Source organism: Balaenoptera musculus, chromosome 2, assembly GCF_009873245.2.
Source record: "Balaenoptera musculus isolate JJ_BM4_2016_0621 chromosome 2, mBalMus1.pri.v3, whole genome shotgun sequence".
Taxonomy (NCBI): domain Eukaryota; kingdom Metazoa; phylum Chordata; class Mammalia; order Artiodactyla; family Balaenopteridae; genus Balaenoptera; species Balaenoptera musculus.
The window spans coordinates 66,339,171-66,357,715 of record NC_045786.1 but is presented as its reverse complement, the minus strand read 5'-3'; the positions used below and the strand labels follow the sequence as shown (position 1 = coordinate 66,357,715).

Below are 18,545 nucleotides of genomic sequence, written 5' to 3'. Positions count from 1 at the left end.
ATTGGTAAGAAAAGTCTTTCTTCTGTCATTTAACTATCTTCTGTATGGTTTATATACTTTTTATTTCTCAATTCCTCCATTACTGCCTTAAAAAATTTTTTTTGGCTTGATTTTTATGTAGTATTCTGTTTTGAGTTTATCCTGCTTGGAGTTTATTGAAATCCTGGGATATGTAGATTTATATATTTCATCAAATTTGGAAAATTTCTGATCATAATTTATTCAAATATTCTCTTTCTCTTTTCCTTCTGGAAGTCCCATAACATATGTGTTGGTCCAGTTGATGGTATCCCACAGGTCCCTTAGAATCTGTTCACTTTTCTTTATTACTTTTGTTTCTTTTGGCTCCTCAGATTGGATAATTTCAATTGTCTTATTTTCAAGATCATTGATTCTTTCTTCTGACTGCTCAAATCTGCTCTTGAGCCCCTCTAGTGAATTTTTCATTTTAGATATCAAATTTTTCAGCTCCAAAATTTCTACCTGGTTTCTTTAAAAATTTTCCTTCTTTTTATTGATATTCTCATTTTGTTCATACATCATTTTCCTGGTTTCCCTTAGTGTTTTTTTTTGCGACATTGGGTCTTTGTTGCTGCGCGCAGGCTTTCTCTAGTTGCAGTGAGTGGGAGCTACTCTTCGTTGTGGTGTGCAGGCTTCTCATTGAGGTGGCTTCTCTTGTTGCAGAGCATGGGATCTTGGCACGTGGGCTTCCGTAGTTGCAGCACACAGGCTCAGTAGTTGCATCTCATGGGCTCTAGGGCACATGGGCTTCAGTATTTGTGGCGTGTGGGTTCAGTAGTTGTGGCTTGCAGGCTCTAGAGTGCAGGCTCATTAGTTGTGGCACATGGGCTTAGTTGCTCAGTGGCACGTGGGATCTTCCTGGACCAGGGATCGAGCCCGTGTCCCCTGCATTGGCAGGCAGATTCTTAACCACTGTGCCACCAGGGAAGTCCAGTTTTCCTTAGTTTTTGAAGAACATTTAGGACAGTGGTTTTAAAGTCTTTATATCATAAGTTCAGTGTCTGAGCTTCCTCAGGGATAGTTTTTGTCAGTTTTCTTTTTTCAGTGAATGGGCCATTTTTTCCTGTTTCTTTGTACGTTGTGTGATTTTTGTTGTTGTTGTTGTCATTGAAAACTGGACATTTGAATATTATAATGGGTTATCTATGGAAATCAAACTCTCTCCCTTGCCCAGGTTTTGCTGTTCTTGATTGTTGAAGCCTCAGCTTGTGTTCAGCCAGTATATTCTTGAACAATGAGAACTTAAAACAAACAAATACCTTTCCCAATCTTTGCATTGTATTCCTTTAACACTTAGCCAGGCCATTTGAAATTCTTCCTCAGCCTTCACTTCCTGGTTGCACTGAGCGTATAAATCAGCCAGTGGTGGAGTCTTAGGATCTTCTCAGGTCTTAGGATCTTCTCAGGTGTTTCCTGAGCATGCATCCTGTCTCAGGCATGTGTGTAGCTTTCTAAATGCCCTGTGTGCACAAGCACTTTTGAATCTGAATGCCCTAATTTCCTAGCAAATTTATCTCCTCAGCTTTTACTTCCAGGCTTTAGGTGGTCTGTTGTATGTACCAACTGTAATCTTTGGCCCCAGGCAGTTGCAGGTTATTTGTTCACCTTACAGTGTTTTCAAGCAATGACCACTGCTTTTCTGTTATGGGTTCCAGAGTTGGCAAAATGAAGACAAGAGCCTTGAATTAGTCCTTCAGCTAGCCCCCAGACAGATTAGAACAGACAAACACAATGATTACTAGGGACCAGGGTTCCATCCTGGGAAGGTGGGCTTCTGTCTTTAAGACTGCTGCTGAATCAGGGAGGGAGTAGGGCAGGGGCAAGTAAAAATGTCATAAAGTTTTCTTACCATTTTTAACTTGCCTTTTTTTTTTTTTTTTTTTTAATTAAGCATTTGGTTGCTGTAAACCTTTGTTTTCCAGACAGAGTTCTGATAAAGTTGGTCTGACAGCTTCTGGTTAATTTTTCAGTGTTTTGTGGTATGGGATTTGGAGCTATTTACTCTGCTATTTTGTTGATGTCCCTCTCTCCACAAATTTTGATATATTAATACATATATATATATATATATACTTTTTAAATATATATACTTTTCAAACGTATATGAAAAAATATATGTACTTTTATTTTCAAGTAATTGTAGATTAACAGGAGATTGCAAAAAAAATGTACAGGAAAGTTACATGCATCCTTTTCCCATTCTCCCCCAAAGTTAACATCTTATGGAAGTACAGTACAATATCAAAACCAGGAAGTTGACACAGGTAAGAACCATTTTCTCCCTCTATCCCTAATCCCTGGTAATCACTAGTCTCTTCTCCATCTCTGTAATTATGTTATTTCATTAATATTACATAAATGGAATCATGCAATAATTCATGCAATTCTTTTGGAATTGTTTTCCTCACTCAGCATGATTTCCATGAAGTTTATCCAAGTTGCTGTGTGTATCAATAGTTTGATCTTTTTTTAAATTGCTGAGTAGTATTGAGACAGGAAGGAAGGGGGCAGGGCACAACCTTTAAAAGAATGACATAGGCGTTGTGAATATGACAAAAACTTGTTAGAACCTACTAGGCCCAAGATGGTGGAATATTCGACTTCCAGTAGCCCTTGAGCCTCATTATATGCTTATTGTAATACATTAGCATGCTAAATGACACATGCACAAGTGCCATGACAGTTCCGAGGCCAACCATAAAAGACCAAAAAGTGGGCGGTGGCCCAATTCCTAGAAATCTCCACCCCTTCTCCAAAATAGTTAGAATAATCCTCTCACTCCTTAGCCTATGAAATTACCCAGCCCATAAAAACTAACCACCCGCCATATTTTGGGGCTGCTCTTGCCTTTTGAGACTGACTGCAGTCTGTCTATGGAATGTGTGTGTCCCTAAATAAACCTGCATTCCCACTTAGTTCTTGGGGCAGAGCCCCCCCTTGCCTGCCCACTTGTATCCCTCACAAGTGTCCTATATTAATAAATCTACTTCTTGCCTATCACTTTGCCTCTCACTGAATTCCTTCTATGCTGAGACATGAAGAACCTGAGCTTCCATAGGTCCTGACACCAGGTGAATGATTTTAATTAAAAGACAGTGGGTTCGAGTCCCAGCCCATGGGTTCAAGTCCCAATCTGAGTTTTGACTGGGATCAAATCCCACCTGAGGTGTGCAGTTTCAGCATTCCATGGTATGGATGTATCAGTTTATTTGGCCATTTACTCACTAAAGGATATTTGGATAGTTTCCAGTTTGGGGCTCTTATAAAGCTGCTATGAAAATTCTGGTACAACTTCCTGCGTTTCTCTGGGAAAAATGCCCAAGGACACAATTAAGTTGTATGGTAAGTACATTTCTAGTTTTCAAATGAACTGCCAAACTATATTCCAAGTGGCTATACTATTCCTATCAACAATGTATGTGTGATCCGTATCTAAGGAAACTATGCCTAACCCAAGGTCATTGAGATTTACTCCACAGTTTTCATCTAAGAGTTTTATAGTTTTAACTCATATTTAGGTCTATGATTTATTTGGGGTTAATTTTTTTTTTAACATCTTTATTGGAGTATAATTGCTTTACAGCATTGTGTTACCTTCTGCTGTATAACAAAGTGAATCAGCTTTATGCATACGTATATCCCCATATCCCCTCCCTCTTGCATCTCCCTCCCACCCTCCTTATCCCACCCCTCTAAGTGGTCACAAAGCACCGAGCTGATCTCCCTGTGCCATGCAGCTGCTTCCCACTAGCTATCTATTTTACATTTGGTAGTGTATATATGTCAGTGCTACTCTCTCACTTCATCCCAGCTTACCCTTCCCCCTCCCCATGTCCTCAAGTTCATTCTCTAAGTCTGCGTCTTTATTTCTGTCCTGCCCCTAAGTTCATCAGAACCATTTTTTTTTTAGATTCCATATACATGTGTTAGCATACGGTATTTGTTTTTCTCTTTCTGACTTGCTTCACTCTGTATTACAGTCTCTAGGTCCATGCACCTCACTACAAATAACTCAATTTCGTTTCTTTTTATGGCTGAGTAATATTCCATTGTATATATGTGCCACATCTTCTTTATCCATTCATCTGTCGATGGACACTTAGGTTGCTTCCATGTCCTGACTATTGTAAATAGAGCTGCAATGAACATTGTGGTACATGACTCTTTTTGAATTATGGTTTTCTCAAGGTATATGCCCAGGAGTGGGATTGCTGGGTTGTATGGTAGTTCTATTTTTAGTTTTCTAAGTAACCTCCATACTGTTCTCCGTAGTATGTGCCGCATCTTCTTCATCCATTCATTTGTCAGTGGACACTTAGGTTGCTTCCATGTCCTGGATATTGTAAATAGTACTGCAATGAACATTGTGGTACATGACTCTTTTTTGAATTATGGTTTTCTCAGGGTATATGCCCAGTGGTGGGATTGCTGGGTCATATGGTAGTTCTATTTTTAGTTTTTTAAGGAACCTCCATACTGTTCTCCATAGTGGCTGTATCAATTTACATTCCCACCAACCATGCAAGAGGGTTCTTGGGGTTAATTTTTAAGTGTTGAGTGAGACCCACAATAGTTTTAGGGTCTCACAAAAATATTCTAAATCTTTAAAATCAGAAGAAAAAGTAAGTACACTCTGTTTGGATTACATTAGTCTTTATACTGATGCAGATGTAAAATATACTTTTAGGACTTCCCTGGCGGGCCAGTGGTTAAGACTACATGCTTATACTGCAGGGGGCACAGGTTTGATCCCTGGTCAGGGAATTAAGATCCTAAGATCCCATGTGGTGCAGAAAAAAAAAAAGAAAAAAAAATATATAAAATTTTTATGGAAGAAAGAGCCTCTGAGGTTCTTTCTGACATCAAATATGTGGAGTCTTTCCACATCAATTCTCCAACACCAACTGGGTATCTGACAATTTAATTTTGACACTAACTCCAGAAGTAAGATCAGACCCCACAGGTTTAGTGCTCAGTCCCACAAGACTGCACCTACTTCAGCTACCAGTCACCAGTTCCATCGGTTTCTGACTGACCACATTTGAGGATTCCTGCAGTCCCCTCTTCAGTTCTGATAATTCACTGAAATGACTCACAGAACTCAGGAAAACACTTTACTTACATTTACCAGTTTATTATAAATAAAACAACTCAGGAACAGCCAAATGGAAGAGATGCATAGGGTAAGGTACGGGGTGTGGGGGGGAGGGGATGTGAAGCTTCCACATCCTCTTCAGGCACCCCACCTTGCCTCCCGATATGCCTCCCAGTACTTCCGTTTATTCACTGACCTCTCTTTAATCACATTTGGTTTTCTATTGAACAGCTCCCATCCTTAAACTACGCAAGAGCCCCACCCTGAGTCACCTCATTAACATAAATTCAGGTGTGGTGGAAAGGGGCTTGTTATGATTAACAAAAGACAATCCTATCACTCAGGAAATAAGGGTTTTAGGAACTCTGTGCCAGGAACCAGGGACAAAGTCAAATAATATCTGTTATATACCACAGTTCCTAGAATGCAAAAGTGCCTGGGGCCACAAAAGTCAGTGTGGTCCTGTCAGTTGAGTAGCCTTCCCAGCTGTCCATTTGTGAAATGATGGCAGCCTGGAGTAGGGTGATGGTAGTAGAAACACAGTGAAATGGGCAGGCTTGGGATATGTTTTAGAGGTAGAGTCAGGTGGATTGACCAATGGATTGGATATGAGAGGTTAATGAAACAGTGAAACCAAGGATGATTTCTACATTTTTGGCTTGAACAACTGGGTGGATGATAGTGCCATCCGCTGAGAATACTGGGAAAGAAGGGTTGCGGGTAAAATCAAGGGCTTTTGCTATGGATCTGAGATGACCATGAGTCATGAAGTAGAGATATTAAGTAGCCAGTTGGATTTGTGAATCTGGGTATTGGTGGAAAGGTCTGGGCTGGACAGAAATCTGAGAGTCATCAGTTTGTAGACTTAGCGTCAAGGAGATCACCCGGGGAGAGTAAAGTAGAGAAGAGTATAAGGACTGAGCCCTGGAACACTGCAACATTTAAAGATTGAGCCAAAGAGGAAAAATTAGCAAAGGATTCTGAAAATGAGGCTCAGTGAGGGAACAAGAAAATCAGGAGAATAAGATATGGAGAGAAGTTCAGGGGAAAAAGTGTTTCAAAAGAAAGGAAGCTGTCAACTGTTTGCAATTCTGCTGAGAGGTCAATTTAGATAAGAATAGAGAATTGGCAGTTGGCTTTGGAAACCTGGGGATCATTAGTAATCTTGATAAGTGATCTTGATGAGGGAAGTCAAAGCTGGATCAGAGTAGGCTGAGGAGTGAATGTGAAGTGAGGAAGTGGGAACAAGCACTGTAGAGAGCTCTTGAAAAACCTTTCCGAGAATTTATGCAGTGAAGAGAGCCGAGAAATTGGGCAGTCCTGGAGGCGAATTTGGAGTCAAGGTTTGTTTTAGATGGGAGGAACTTCAGTATGTTTATATGCAGATAGAAATAATCTAATGGGGGCGGGGAGAGAATGTAATGATGTTGGAGGGAGGGGTAATTGTAAGAGTAAAATCCTTAGGAACGTGGGAGGGAAAAAGAAAACAGGTCCCTGGTGGAGGGACAGGCCTTCATAGGCACAGGGGAACTTCATTCATAGTAACCCCAATGTTACTATGCCTATAAGAGTAGTTTTGGTGGTGAGAAGACAAGGAGTTCGTATCTGATATCTTTTCCATCAGGTGTGAGACAAAGTTGAACAGCAAAAAGTGGTTTGGGAGGAGGTTTTTAGTAGAGAGGGGAGGATGTGAAATAATTCTTTCATCACGAATACTTAAATGTCAATTTCGTGGAGCAAGCCCTTCCAGGATTAAGTACATCTCCTCCCAACCCCCTTTTCTCTCACTGGACCGTTTGCTCGTTTTTGGTGCTCATCACCATTTGTAATTGTATCTTTATTGGTTCAATTGTCTGTTTCCCACTTTAAAGAACTACAGGGAGGCAGGAACTTTGTTGTATTTAATTTCCCAATGTATATATAGCCCTTAGAAACAGGGCCGGTACATAGTCACTAAATAATTATTTGTTAAAACAAATAAGTTAATGAATAAACGTCTTCAGAATTTTGTCTTAGAGGCAACCTCTTTTAAGTACTAGCTTGGGCAAGTCACTTTTCCTCTCCGAGCTTTTGTAACTGAATACATATGCCACGGGAATTGTAATCTCTTCCCTGCCTACCTCACCGCATCGTCACGAGGAGGATCTGAGCAAATAAACCTGGAAATGCTTCATCAAGTGATCCTTAAATGTAACGTGTTGTTATTTGCGGCCCACGTGTAGCCTCGCAGGTAGCAGGTGCTGAAAAGGACTTGCTGATTTGGGGAGAGAGGTATTATTTTTTCCTGTGGCTGTAGGCATCGAAGTTTTGCAGAAGGGTTCCGCAGGCCGCGGAGGGGCGGGGCTCAGGCCAGAAGCCCTCCCGCTCCGGCCTTTCCCCGGAGGCGCCAGCCGGGCAAGGAGGAGGGGCGGGGAACCTGGGGGGGAGTAACTGTCAAACCTCCTCGCTTGGCGCCATTATTTAAATGGTACGTGCCCGTCTCGCAGCTGTACGTGCCCGGGGCGGGGCTGCGAGCCCCCGGAGCGGGGCGGAGGCCGGGGGCGGGCCGGGGAGGTGGAGGGGCGAGAGGGGACGGGCCGGGGCGGGGCCATGCTGGCTAGAGGGGCGGGTCTAGCGGCGGTCCCCGGCGATGTTCACTGCGCTTGCGCTGACAGACGCAAGATGGCGGACAGTGCGGAACTAAAGGTAAAGCGCAGCTCGAATTCACTTCTAATATTCGTCCACGGAGACTGTGCCGCTGGTACCAGGGGGGATGCGTCCGACCCTGGGGGGCCGCTCGGGCCTGACTCCAACCGGGCCTGGAGTTGTAGAGAGGAGCGGCGCGCCGGGCCCCAGCCGAGGGGGCCCGGTAGCGGCGGGCCGCGGGCCCCGGGTGCCTCGGGGGCGCTGACGGGTCGTCCCCAGCGTGTTATTGTTGTGGGCGCCTCTGGCGAGGGTGGCGGGGGAAGAGATCGGGAGTCGGGAGGTGGGGGCCGCGGCTGTCCCCGGGGCTCGGCTTCCTCACCTTCCAGGCAGCCTCCCTGCCCCCCGTGGGGAGCGGGGGCAGGGGCAGGGTGTTCATGTTGGGGGGATTGGGAAAGCTCCCCGCCGCCGCTTCCTCTTCCTCCTTTGCAGTCCCGGGCTCCTGTCAGGCACTCTCTTCAGACCCCCGGGAACTTGGCTCCTGCCGCCCCGCCCCTCCGGGGCTCCCTGCCGCCCCCGCCCCGGACTCGGTTCTCCCCGGCTGCCCGCCTGTCAGGAGGCGCCCGGGGTGCCCCGTTTGTGGGCAGCGCGATCCTGGGGCGTTGGGGTGGGGATGTGGGGGAGAAGCTCCAGTAAAGTTTAGTGAACCCCGGGCTGGCGTTGGGGTTCGACTGGGGGGTGACGGGGGAGTCTGTCTGGGCGGGACGGTACTCTCTCTCTGATTCTGGGCAACCGGGGGGAGAGACCCCTTCGAAGGGTGTGTATTTGGAAGCAGTGGGTGGTGGGAAGCAGCTACTCTCCCTTTTTCGTCTCTTCCTTTTGGCTGGTCGGGGGTCTCTGCACACACCATGATGGCGATGCTATAGCTGATGGAGGTGAATGGTTAGTGTTTATATCCCCCCGTTGCCTTTTGTTTGTAGGGACATCTTGCTGGCCATGTTGATTTGAACGAAATTCTCCCCTCATCCTACTTCAACCCCCAATAAATAGAACGTTCCTTCGTTTCTCTCAACTGTACCAATTACTCTCGCCTCGCGAAATTGGATGAAAGGGTGCCCCCTTTTCCCCGCTTTTTCTCCCACCCCAGTCTTTACCTGATGATGGCTTCTTTACCGAAGCAGATATGCCACTACACAAGCAGTTGGGGGAGGGGGGGTGGAACCCTTATGATTGGATTGTGACAAATGGGGCTCCGCTTGAATAATTTTGGTTCAGTAGCAAGCAGTTTTTAACTAACGCGTATTATTTCGAGGCTCTGAACGCGATATTCCCTTCTCTGTGGCTTCCTGTGTGTGAACCGAGTAGCTGGTTATCTTGACCCAGGGAACTGACATCTCTGTCAGAGTGGAGATTGGGATATATAGTTGTAAATCTTTGGGGAGAGTCGTCTTTTTATAATTAATGAAAATTATTTAAAGAATTATCTCGGTTATAATGAAACGACAACTCCTAGAACAAGCAAACGCCAGATTTGTTTCTGGAGAGTTTTTCAGTGGAAACCTTCGCTGAGAGATCGTTTTTCCCAATAATTTTTCAATGTTAACATTCCAAAATTTGTATATTTAGGCTCTGCCTTTGAGTGTCATTCTTTTTTAATTTACTTCTAATTGCAAATTAAGGGAGAGCAGATTTAGAATGGATGGTTTCGTTTTTTCCAGTTTCAAACTATTGACTGAAATGAAAAAGCCCCAGGAATTTGAATATTTGGAGGTAATTAACTCTTGAAATAAAAAAGTGTGCAACTTTAAGATACATGTTTTCTGTAGTTTTAAAATGTAGTCACTATGTTGCTGTGATCTTTGCCTTCTAATATTTATTTTGCTAGGAATCCTTTTGAATGATAGCTAATCAGTTCTGTTTTACGTGGACTACAGAGTAAAGCTGAAAAGCTTGTGCTGGCTATGTTGTCACTCTTGATGCTGTCCAAAGAAACTGGTATGGAAAGCACATGCTGGGAGATTTCCTCCTTTGTTCTTTCTCATTTTAAGAAAGTGCCTTTGGGGATAGATCAGATCCCTGGTGTGAGTCTTGTTAGGTAAAGTTTCTCTTCACAAAAATGAGCCTGCATCAGATGAACTCTAAACACTTGGGGGGAAACTTTATTTTTCTAAAATTGGTTTCCTGTTTTGCTCTCTCCAAAATCTACTTGAGTTTTTCCAAAGGAGTTTTTTTCTAATATTATGTTCTGTTGTACAGTTTTTTCCTCCAGATTATAATAACTGCTCTTGACATACTGATCTGTCATTGTGTGTGCCCAGTACTTTGAGGAGCTGTGATAAATTGCTTAGTTGGTAATAGCTGTGTTAAACATTATGTTTATATTTGATTGTGGTTACATTTGCTCTTTTTTTTTTTTTTGAAGGGGAGGAGATGATCTTAGGAACACCTACCATAGTTATTTAAGAATGTGTATATGTAATTTTCTGTGCAGTAAGCTTTGGAAGATACTCCTTTTGAAATTATATTTTCTGAGTGGTATTTTGTTTCTTTGTTTTTTGTGGTTTTTGGAGGTAAGTAGCACTTATTCCTAATAAGGAATGAAAGGTCAGAGTAAGAATTAAGAAAAACTCAGATTTTTCACAGTTTTAGGTGAAAACAACAGTATTCCAATGGATTTCCAACTGTGAGGCTTTGAGTAAATAGTGACTTTTGTTATCTTAATTTACAACCCACATTTCATTTTGCTGTGGATTGTATTCATAATTTTTTTCCTCGTGACCCATTTTAGTGAGTCCTTTTAAATGTATAACAGATCTGCAAGATCAGATGGGAAAAATGGATAGATCTGTACCCCCTGTAGAAATTGTGCAAGCTGCAACACTTAAAGATATTGCCAATAAAAATTAGATTGTGAGTCATACATATCAAAAAGTTCTCTGTACTTATTTGTTTATGAAAGGTTTAATTTTTCATTAGGGGAATACCCATAAATGACATTTGTAAGAATGTAGAGAGCATTTTATTGTCTTTAGGAACTTAAAAGCAGGAGGGTGTGATGGCCAGGTGATTTTGGAAGTTAATCTGACAGCTTCATGTAGCTCCTCTTAAAGTACTTTAAAAAAAAAATTACAAATGTTTTTTGCATTAAAAGTCAAATTGCGTTATATTGCCGTTTTTAACTCACCGGAGGAACAGTGGGAAGGAAGAAGTTCATTATCATTTTAGTGGAGTAAATAATGGAATTCAAGGGGAAGAGAAATCATACTTTAAAAACCATACCTTTAAAAGTAGTATCTGTATAAGCGTGTCAGTAAATTCTGTTGTCATATTCTGCCTCTCTGTTTTCAAGAACTAGTCACTTAATTTTGATCTTTGTGGTGTAATTTGTCTGCTTTTATTTCAGATAGAAGCAAGTATATCTGACAGTTTATTCATGGATTTGAATTGAATCTCCATAACTTGCTTTTCTCAAGTGCCACATTTAGATGGCTTTTTAAAGTCACCATTTTTATGAACAATATTTAAAAATTTGTAAAACACTTTAATATTTGAGTATTTCATATAATTGTTTTGAAATATCTCCTTTTCCTCCTCCATTTTCTCCTGGATGATTGTATTGTCTCTCTTCAAAGGGTCTCTTGTAATCCCTGTTGATTGCAGTAGTGCTTAGTGGTGAGTCCATAGCTGATTAACCTTGGGTTTCTCCTGGTGAACTCCATCAACATGCTGCTCCAGGGTTCTTGCTGAGGCTTTTGAGTTCAGTGTAATTAGCACCCTTTCTTGCTTGTAACTAGGGATAAGAAAAGAAAATGTCTTAGAGTTGTAGTAGGGACGGGAAGAATTATCTAAATTTCTGGAAAACTGCAGTGTTTATGATGAGACGTAGCCTTTAAAAACAAACAAAACCCCTGGTTCATTACTTCATAGAATTGATTGTAGTGTGTTCTGTAGAAGTATTCTGCTCTGGCATTAAGGACCTTTTTTTTTTTTTATGTTTGAATAATATCTTATATGGTACTTTGCAGTTCATAATGTATCACATTATCTCATTTGATTTTTCCATCAGTTCTTTAAGGTAGGAAAGGCAGGTAATATCTCCCTTTTACCAATAAAGTAAGCCCAGAAAAGGTAAGTGACTAGCCCAAGGTCATACAAATAAAAGTGGCAGGGACTTGAGCCTAGGTCTTGTGAGTTCAAAATCCTGTACTGTAGGCTGCATTAAAGGTGCCATGTCAGTCCTGGAGCCCTCTAGGGTGCCTCGCTCACAAAGAATTCTAGTTATGTTGTTGCTAATACTTTCCCTCTTGCTCTATGCCAGGGTATTTTTGGATATTCCTTGGGCTTTTTGCAAGGAAGATTTTTGAGTTTGTTAGTTGGAAACATAGACATTAATTCTTGCAAATATCATTTCACTTGAGAAAGTTTCAGCGAATACTGAAAAGTAAGCACAAAAATAAACAGCACCTGTAATCCCAGCACTTAGAAATATCATGGTTAACATCTGGGTATCCATTTAGACTTTCTGTCTGTGAGTAAATGCATATGTATATACATCACAAAAGAGATTGTACTACTCTTTATTTGTAATCTGCTATTTTCATGGCTATCTTTCCAGGTTAGTAAATATAGGTCTATATGATCATTTGAAAGGTAACGTATTTTATTCAGCTAGTCCCCTATCACTGGGCAATCAGATTACTTCCACTTTTTTTTTTCTTTTTTGCTATTTTAAACAGTCTTGACAAACAGCCTGGTAGTAAAGTTTGCAATTTAAAAAAAAATTTTATTTTATTTATTTATTTTTGGCTGTGTTGGGTCTTCGTTGCTGCAAGTGGGCTTTCTCTAGTTGTGGCGAGCAGGGGCTGCTACTCTTCGTTTCGGTGCGCGGGCTTCTCATTGCGGCGGCTTCTCTTGTTGCAGAGCACGGGCTCTAGGCTCACGGGGTTCAGTAGTTATGGCTTGAGGCCTCTATAGCGCAGGCTCAGTAGTTGTGCCGCATGGACTTAGTTGCTCCGCGGCATGTGGGATCTTCCCAGACCAGGGCTCAAACCTGAGTCCCCTGCATTGGCAGGCGGATTCTTAACCACTGTGCCACCAGGGAAGCCCCTGCAAATGTTTTATTCTAACTAAGTATATTCTACAGACTTTTTTTTTTTGTGCTTCAGGGAACAGTGCAAATAGGATTTTGATTAGATTAAGGGTTGAGTGAAAAGTAATTTTTGATTTGTTCGTTGTTTATACCTTTATTATATCTGTTCCTATAAATCTGTCAGTAAACATTATATAAATGATCTGAATCAGAACATTTGATAAAGTATGAAATAGATTACGAAAATAGAAATAGATTATGAGAATTTTTGCTTTACCCTTATTTTTAATCTCAAAGCAAAGTGTTGCTATAGTATAAGATTGGTAGGTAACATTGTTTTGGAGAGGCTGTTAGAGAAAGGAGGTTACACAGGCAATGAAAACATTTTTCTATCTTAAGAACCTTTATGGGTTAAATCAATTAATAAATGCATGTGTGAATTGAATTAAGAATATTATTTGTGCAACATCTGAAAAAGTACTGCACTGTAGGAGGAACAGCTGATGAAATTAAGGGTATGAAATTGATCATACTTTAAATTTGATATGTTAAATTTGGTCCTCACCTAAATCTTTAGCATTTATATAACAAATTGTATCATTAGGATTTTTCAGAAATAGGTGATAGAGATATTTAAAAATACTTAGTTGTCCTTTACTATCAATTTCAGAAATAGTACTAATTGTTATGCATTTTTTTTTTGCTATTCTTACTGCAAAATGTTTGAGTGCTACTTCCTCTTCCATGTTAAAAATTGTGCAACTCCCATTGCTTTTGATTCCCTCTACTCTTGGTTTCGTGGTAGCACGTGAATAAAAACTCCCTAAGCCCCTACTCCCCTCAGAATTTTCTGGTAAACGTTCATTCTTAGCCATGAACTTCTAAAATTCATCAAAATGAAGAAATCACCTTTTTTCCTTTTCTACTTCACATTAGATCAAGCAAACAAAACAAACATAAACCCTTTGAATATTAACTGTAACTTTGAAATATCAATAACTTTCACAGGACTGTTAATATATGTTCCTATTTTTAAAAGCTCCATCTCTTTCTTACCTTTCCTGCTATTCTTTTTTGCTTTCAGTTTCCCCCCTTTGGTTGCCAGGTCAGTTTTCCCCAAACACTCCTTTCATCCTGTCACTCCACTGGCTTTCCATTGAAAACAGGATAAAGTCTTAGCTCTCAGTTTGGTATTCAAGATTTTCTATAGTCTGACTCTAATACATTTCATGTGTCTGTTTTGTCTCCTCCACTGAATAGCAAAAGTTTTTAACTTAAAGCCAGAGCTGTTAGTTTGCTTTTTTGTTGTTGACTAGTGTTCTGCTTTGTACACCACTCCATTTTCCCTCATCCCTACCCTGTGGAGACAGTAGGTGCCTAAGATATATTCGTGAAATGAATTACATTCAAGATTTGTTTCTGTTAGTGAGGGGGCAGATGCACATGTTTATATGACAAGTCTAAATTGTGAATGTTCCGCGATAGGGTCATATCTTCATACTTTTTCTTGTGGCTGCTGCGTAGATGAACTTGAATAACATTAAATCCAGATAATTTATGAAAGACTGTTTTAGGTTTACCTTTTACATTTCTTTAAGTTATATAGATAATAAATGAATACATTTCTCATTGTAATGTTATAGCAGTAAGTAGAATAAAATTTTAAAGGCCTTCATTTTCACCCCACCCACTCCTTACCCCTTGCAACCTCTTTGGTACCTATTCTATTTTTTGAGAAGGAGAGAGCATAAGTTTTATTGAGGTATAATTCACATACCATGCATTTCATCCATTTAAGTGCATAATTAAATGGTATTTTAATATATTCACAAAGTTGTGTAACCATCACCGCAACCAGTTTCAGAATATTTTTCTTACCCACCCCCCCGCCCCCGCCAAAGAAATCTTGCACCCTTCAGCTATCACCCCATTGCCACAACACACCCCACCCTCAGGCAACCGCTATCTACTTTTTGTCCCTATAGATTTGCCTGTATTGAATATTTCGTGTAAATGGAATCCTATAATATGTAGTCTTTTGTGTCTGACCTACTCATTTTTCTTTGGACATTTAATTATGTATGTCTGTATAACATTTGTAATTTATTGTATGTGTGTATGTCTAGATTCAGAACAAATTAGGAACATACATGGAACTCAGTATGTAAATATTTATTAAATGAATGTACATGTATTACTATACATAATCATACTATATACAATATCCTTTGACTTTTTTCACTTAACGATATACTATATTGAAGCTCTTTCCATGACATGTCCCAAAATGAGATGGTCTCTTTCTTTTTTACAGTGCAAATATTTCATATGTATGTTTGTAGAAGTTTACCTCTTGAATTTATCAATGTATATGTCTAAAAGTTCTTAACTTGTTTTGATGGTTTTGCTATATTGTTTTTATAAAAAAAATAGTTGCCACATTTAATGTAACTCCTATAATATTAATATTGGAATTTCACTTAAAAATAGGAATGAAAACTGTAACAGATAAGGGTTGTTTGGCTTGAGGAGAAATGAATGTAGGCTCTTTATGGGGTGCTGGCAGTACACAGCCAAAGCAATTCATTTTGTATTTGGGTTTCTGAATGTGAGCAAGCCTGTTTTTAGCTTCATGGCATAGTGCTTAAAATAGAATTTAAACATGCTATCTTGTGCATTATGGTGAATTTTAAGACTTTTTCTTGTAGCCATGTAGGTCTAATCTTAAGATCTGAAAGATTTCAGGGTAAATATTTTTCTCATATATTAAAATCATCAGTCTGGTCTATGGGCTTCTGTGAGTTACCCAAGAAAGAGAACGTAGAGGCACCTAGCTCAGAGTCTAGCTTATAGTAGGTATTTGGTAAGTATTTGTTATTTATTCAGGAAGTATCATATTCTGTCGTTCATTATATGTTTGAGTTCCGACTGTATGTGAAATGCCTGATTATCAGTTGGTTTGAGCATATCACCATATAAATGTGTGTATTTATTTAAACACTCTTGTTATAGTGGGATATGTACTAAAAATATTTGTTTCTTAATCATCCAAGTAATGCACCACTTATTACAGTGGTTCTCAAAGTGTGTTTCCCAGACCTCTGGTAGTTCTTCAGACTCTTTCTGGGGATCCTGCAGGTCAAAACTATTTTCTCAATAGAAGTAAGACATTATTTGCTATACTGACATTTGCAAAATCAGTGGTGGGTAAAATTACATGAATTAAGGCAGTAACACTAAACTGTACTAGTTTACGACATCATGCACTTGGAATTAAGATGATGAAGCAATAAAACTTATTAATTTCATTATGTCTCAATTCTTGAATACGTTTTAAAATATATTTTGTGTGATGAAAAGTCCTGTAAACCACTTTTACTGAACACCAAATCTGATGATGGTTAATTCAAGAAAAAGAACTTGTGCAGTTATTTGAGTTGGCATGCTGAACTAGCTACTTTTTTAATGGGATACCATTTTTATTTGAAAGAATGGCTGACGAAGTATGGTTATAAAGACTTGGGTATTCGGCAGACGTTTTCTCAAAACTAAACCAAGTGAGCCTGTCACAGCAAGACAAACTGACAATATTTGTTGCTAATGATAAAATTTCAGCTTTCAAGTGAAAATAGAATTTTGGGAGACTTGTGTTTGCCACTTTGAGCTTGACAGTTTCCCAATACTTGACTTTTTTTTTTTTTTTTTTTTCGATAAGATCAGTGGTGGTGGTTTTTTTTTTAAAATTTAATTTATTTTTTGGCTGTGTTGGGTTTTCATTGCTGCACACAGGCTTTCTCTAGTTGCAGTGAGCAGGGGCTACTCTTCGTTGTGGTGCGCAGGCTTCTCATTGCAGTGGATTCTCTTGTTGTGGAGCACGGGCTCTATGTGTGCGGGCTTCAGTAGTTGTGGTGCACGGGCTCTAGAGTGCAGGCTCAGTAGTTGTGGCGCATGCGCTTAGTTGCTCCGCGGCATGTGGGATCTTCTGGACCAGGGATCAAACCCGTGTCCCCTGCACTGGCAGGCGGATTCCTAACCACTGCACCACCAGGGAAGTCTCCAGGGTGGTATTAATGAATGTTATATATTGAAGTTGTAAAGTGAAAAGGTCAACATTTGGAAGAACTGCATAACTCACTGAAGCAATACTTTCTAAATAATCAATGCATGGTATTGCAAAATGGTAAAAAGATCCATTGGAAATGTAAGACAGACCAATGGACTTGAGTATATCAGAGTAGGAAATGTTCATTGATATGGTTTCAGATTCCATATTGGAACAGCCTTTAAGAAACTGCCACTTGTTGAGTTTTGGTAGAGGACCAAAGAATATCCACAGTTATCTGAGAAAGCTATTGAAATACTCCATCTTTTTCCACTACGTATCTGCATAAGGCTGAATTTTCTTCATGTACTTCAATCAAAACAACCTAATGCAGATTGAATGTGAAAGTGGGTATGAAAATGAGGCTGTCTTTTTTAAACCAGGCATTAAAGAGATGTGCAAAAATGTAAAATAGTGACTATTTTTACAATTTTTTTTGTCTTGGAATAGTCTTTTTAATTTAATATTTTGATTTATGTTAAGTAATTTATTATTTTTTTAAATGACAAATCTTTAAAAATTTTGTTTTCTTTTTTCTTTAAAAGTTTTAAATTATAGTAATATATACATAACTTAAAATTTACCATCTTACCCACTTTTATTTTAAAAAATTAATTTATTTTTGGCTGCGTTGGGTCCTCGTTGCTCCACGGGCTTTCTCTGGTTGCAGCGAGCAGGGGCTACTCTTTGTTGTGGTGTGCAGGCTTCTCATTGCGGTGGCTTCTCTTGTTGCGGAGCACGGGCTCTAGGCATGCGGGCTTCAGTAGTTGTGGCATGCAGGCTCAGTAGTTGTGGCTCGCGGGCTCTAGAGCGCAGCCTCAGTAGTGGTGGTGCACGGGCTTAGTTGCTCCGCGGCACGTGGGATCTTCCCAGACCAGGGCTCAAACCCATTTCCCTTGCATTGGCAGACAGATTCTTAACCACTGTGCCACCAGGGAAGTCCCTGTGTTTAGTTTCAGAGTATTAGGGTGACCATATATAATTTATCAACCAAAGTGGGACACTTTTAAGAGTGGAAGGGGATGCTTTTAATAATGTTGCTAGAACAACAGATGTAAAATGGAAAACTTGAAGATCTTGTAATTTTTTCTAAAATACTTTTTTTGTGAAGTGCTAAGAAATGAGATGACAGAGATTAAAAAATGATAATAATAAAGAAGAGTTTTGTGGCCAAGTAAATTTGCAAAATGTTGGATGCAAAGTTAACATACTTCTTCTGCTGGACTTCTTAGGACCTTTAATGTGTGAATGTTGTTTGAGAAGGGAGGGCATGATGGGGAATTATAGACTCTTGAATTTCCTGGACCGGTTTTTTTTTTTTTTTTTTTTTGTCCTTATTTGAATTTGTTACGATATTGCTTCTGGTTGTTTGTTTTGGTTTTTTGTCCCCAAGAAATGTGGGATCTTAGCTCTCTGACCAGAGATCAAACCCTCACCCTGTGCATTGGAAGGCAAAGTCTTAACCACAGGACCACCAGGGAAGTCCCTCCTGGACCAGTTTTACCCCAGCACCCTATTACTCTGAATATCTATTAACCGTATGAACGTAGTTTGGAAAATGGTGACTTGGGGTATCCTGTCATTTAAATTGGAGCTTTTTAATGTGAAGCCCAATC

General features: G+C 40.0%; 1 protein-coding gene across 4 annotated transcripts in view; it reads left to right on the top strand.

Annotated features, from left to right (window-relative positions):
- The first annotated feature begins 7,754 nt into the window (after positions 1–7,754).
- Positions 7,755–18,545, top strand: part of PIAS1 (protein inhibitor of activated STAT 1) — a 123,100-nt gene continuing 112,309 nt past the window's right edge. For 3 of the 4 annotated variants that reach the window (XR_005018619.1, XM_036841920.1, XM_036841922.1), the window contains exon 1: positions 7,760–7,801. Coding sequence is in view for 3 of the 4 variants with exons in the window: in XM_036841920.1 (XP_036697815.1) it covers positions 7,778–7,801 (24 nt within the window). In the remaining variant the exon portion in view is untranslated. Of the gene's footprint in view, positions 7,802–18,545 lie in introns of all 4 variants that reach the window. The other variant, XM_036841919.1, reaches the window with a different exon arrangement.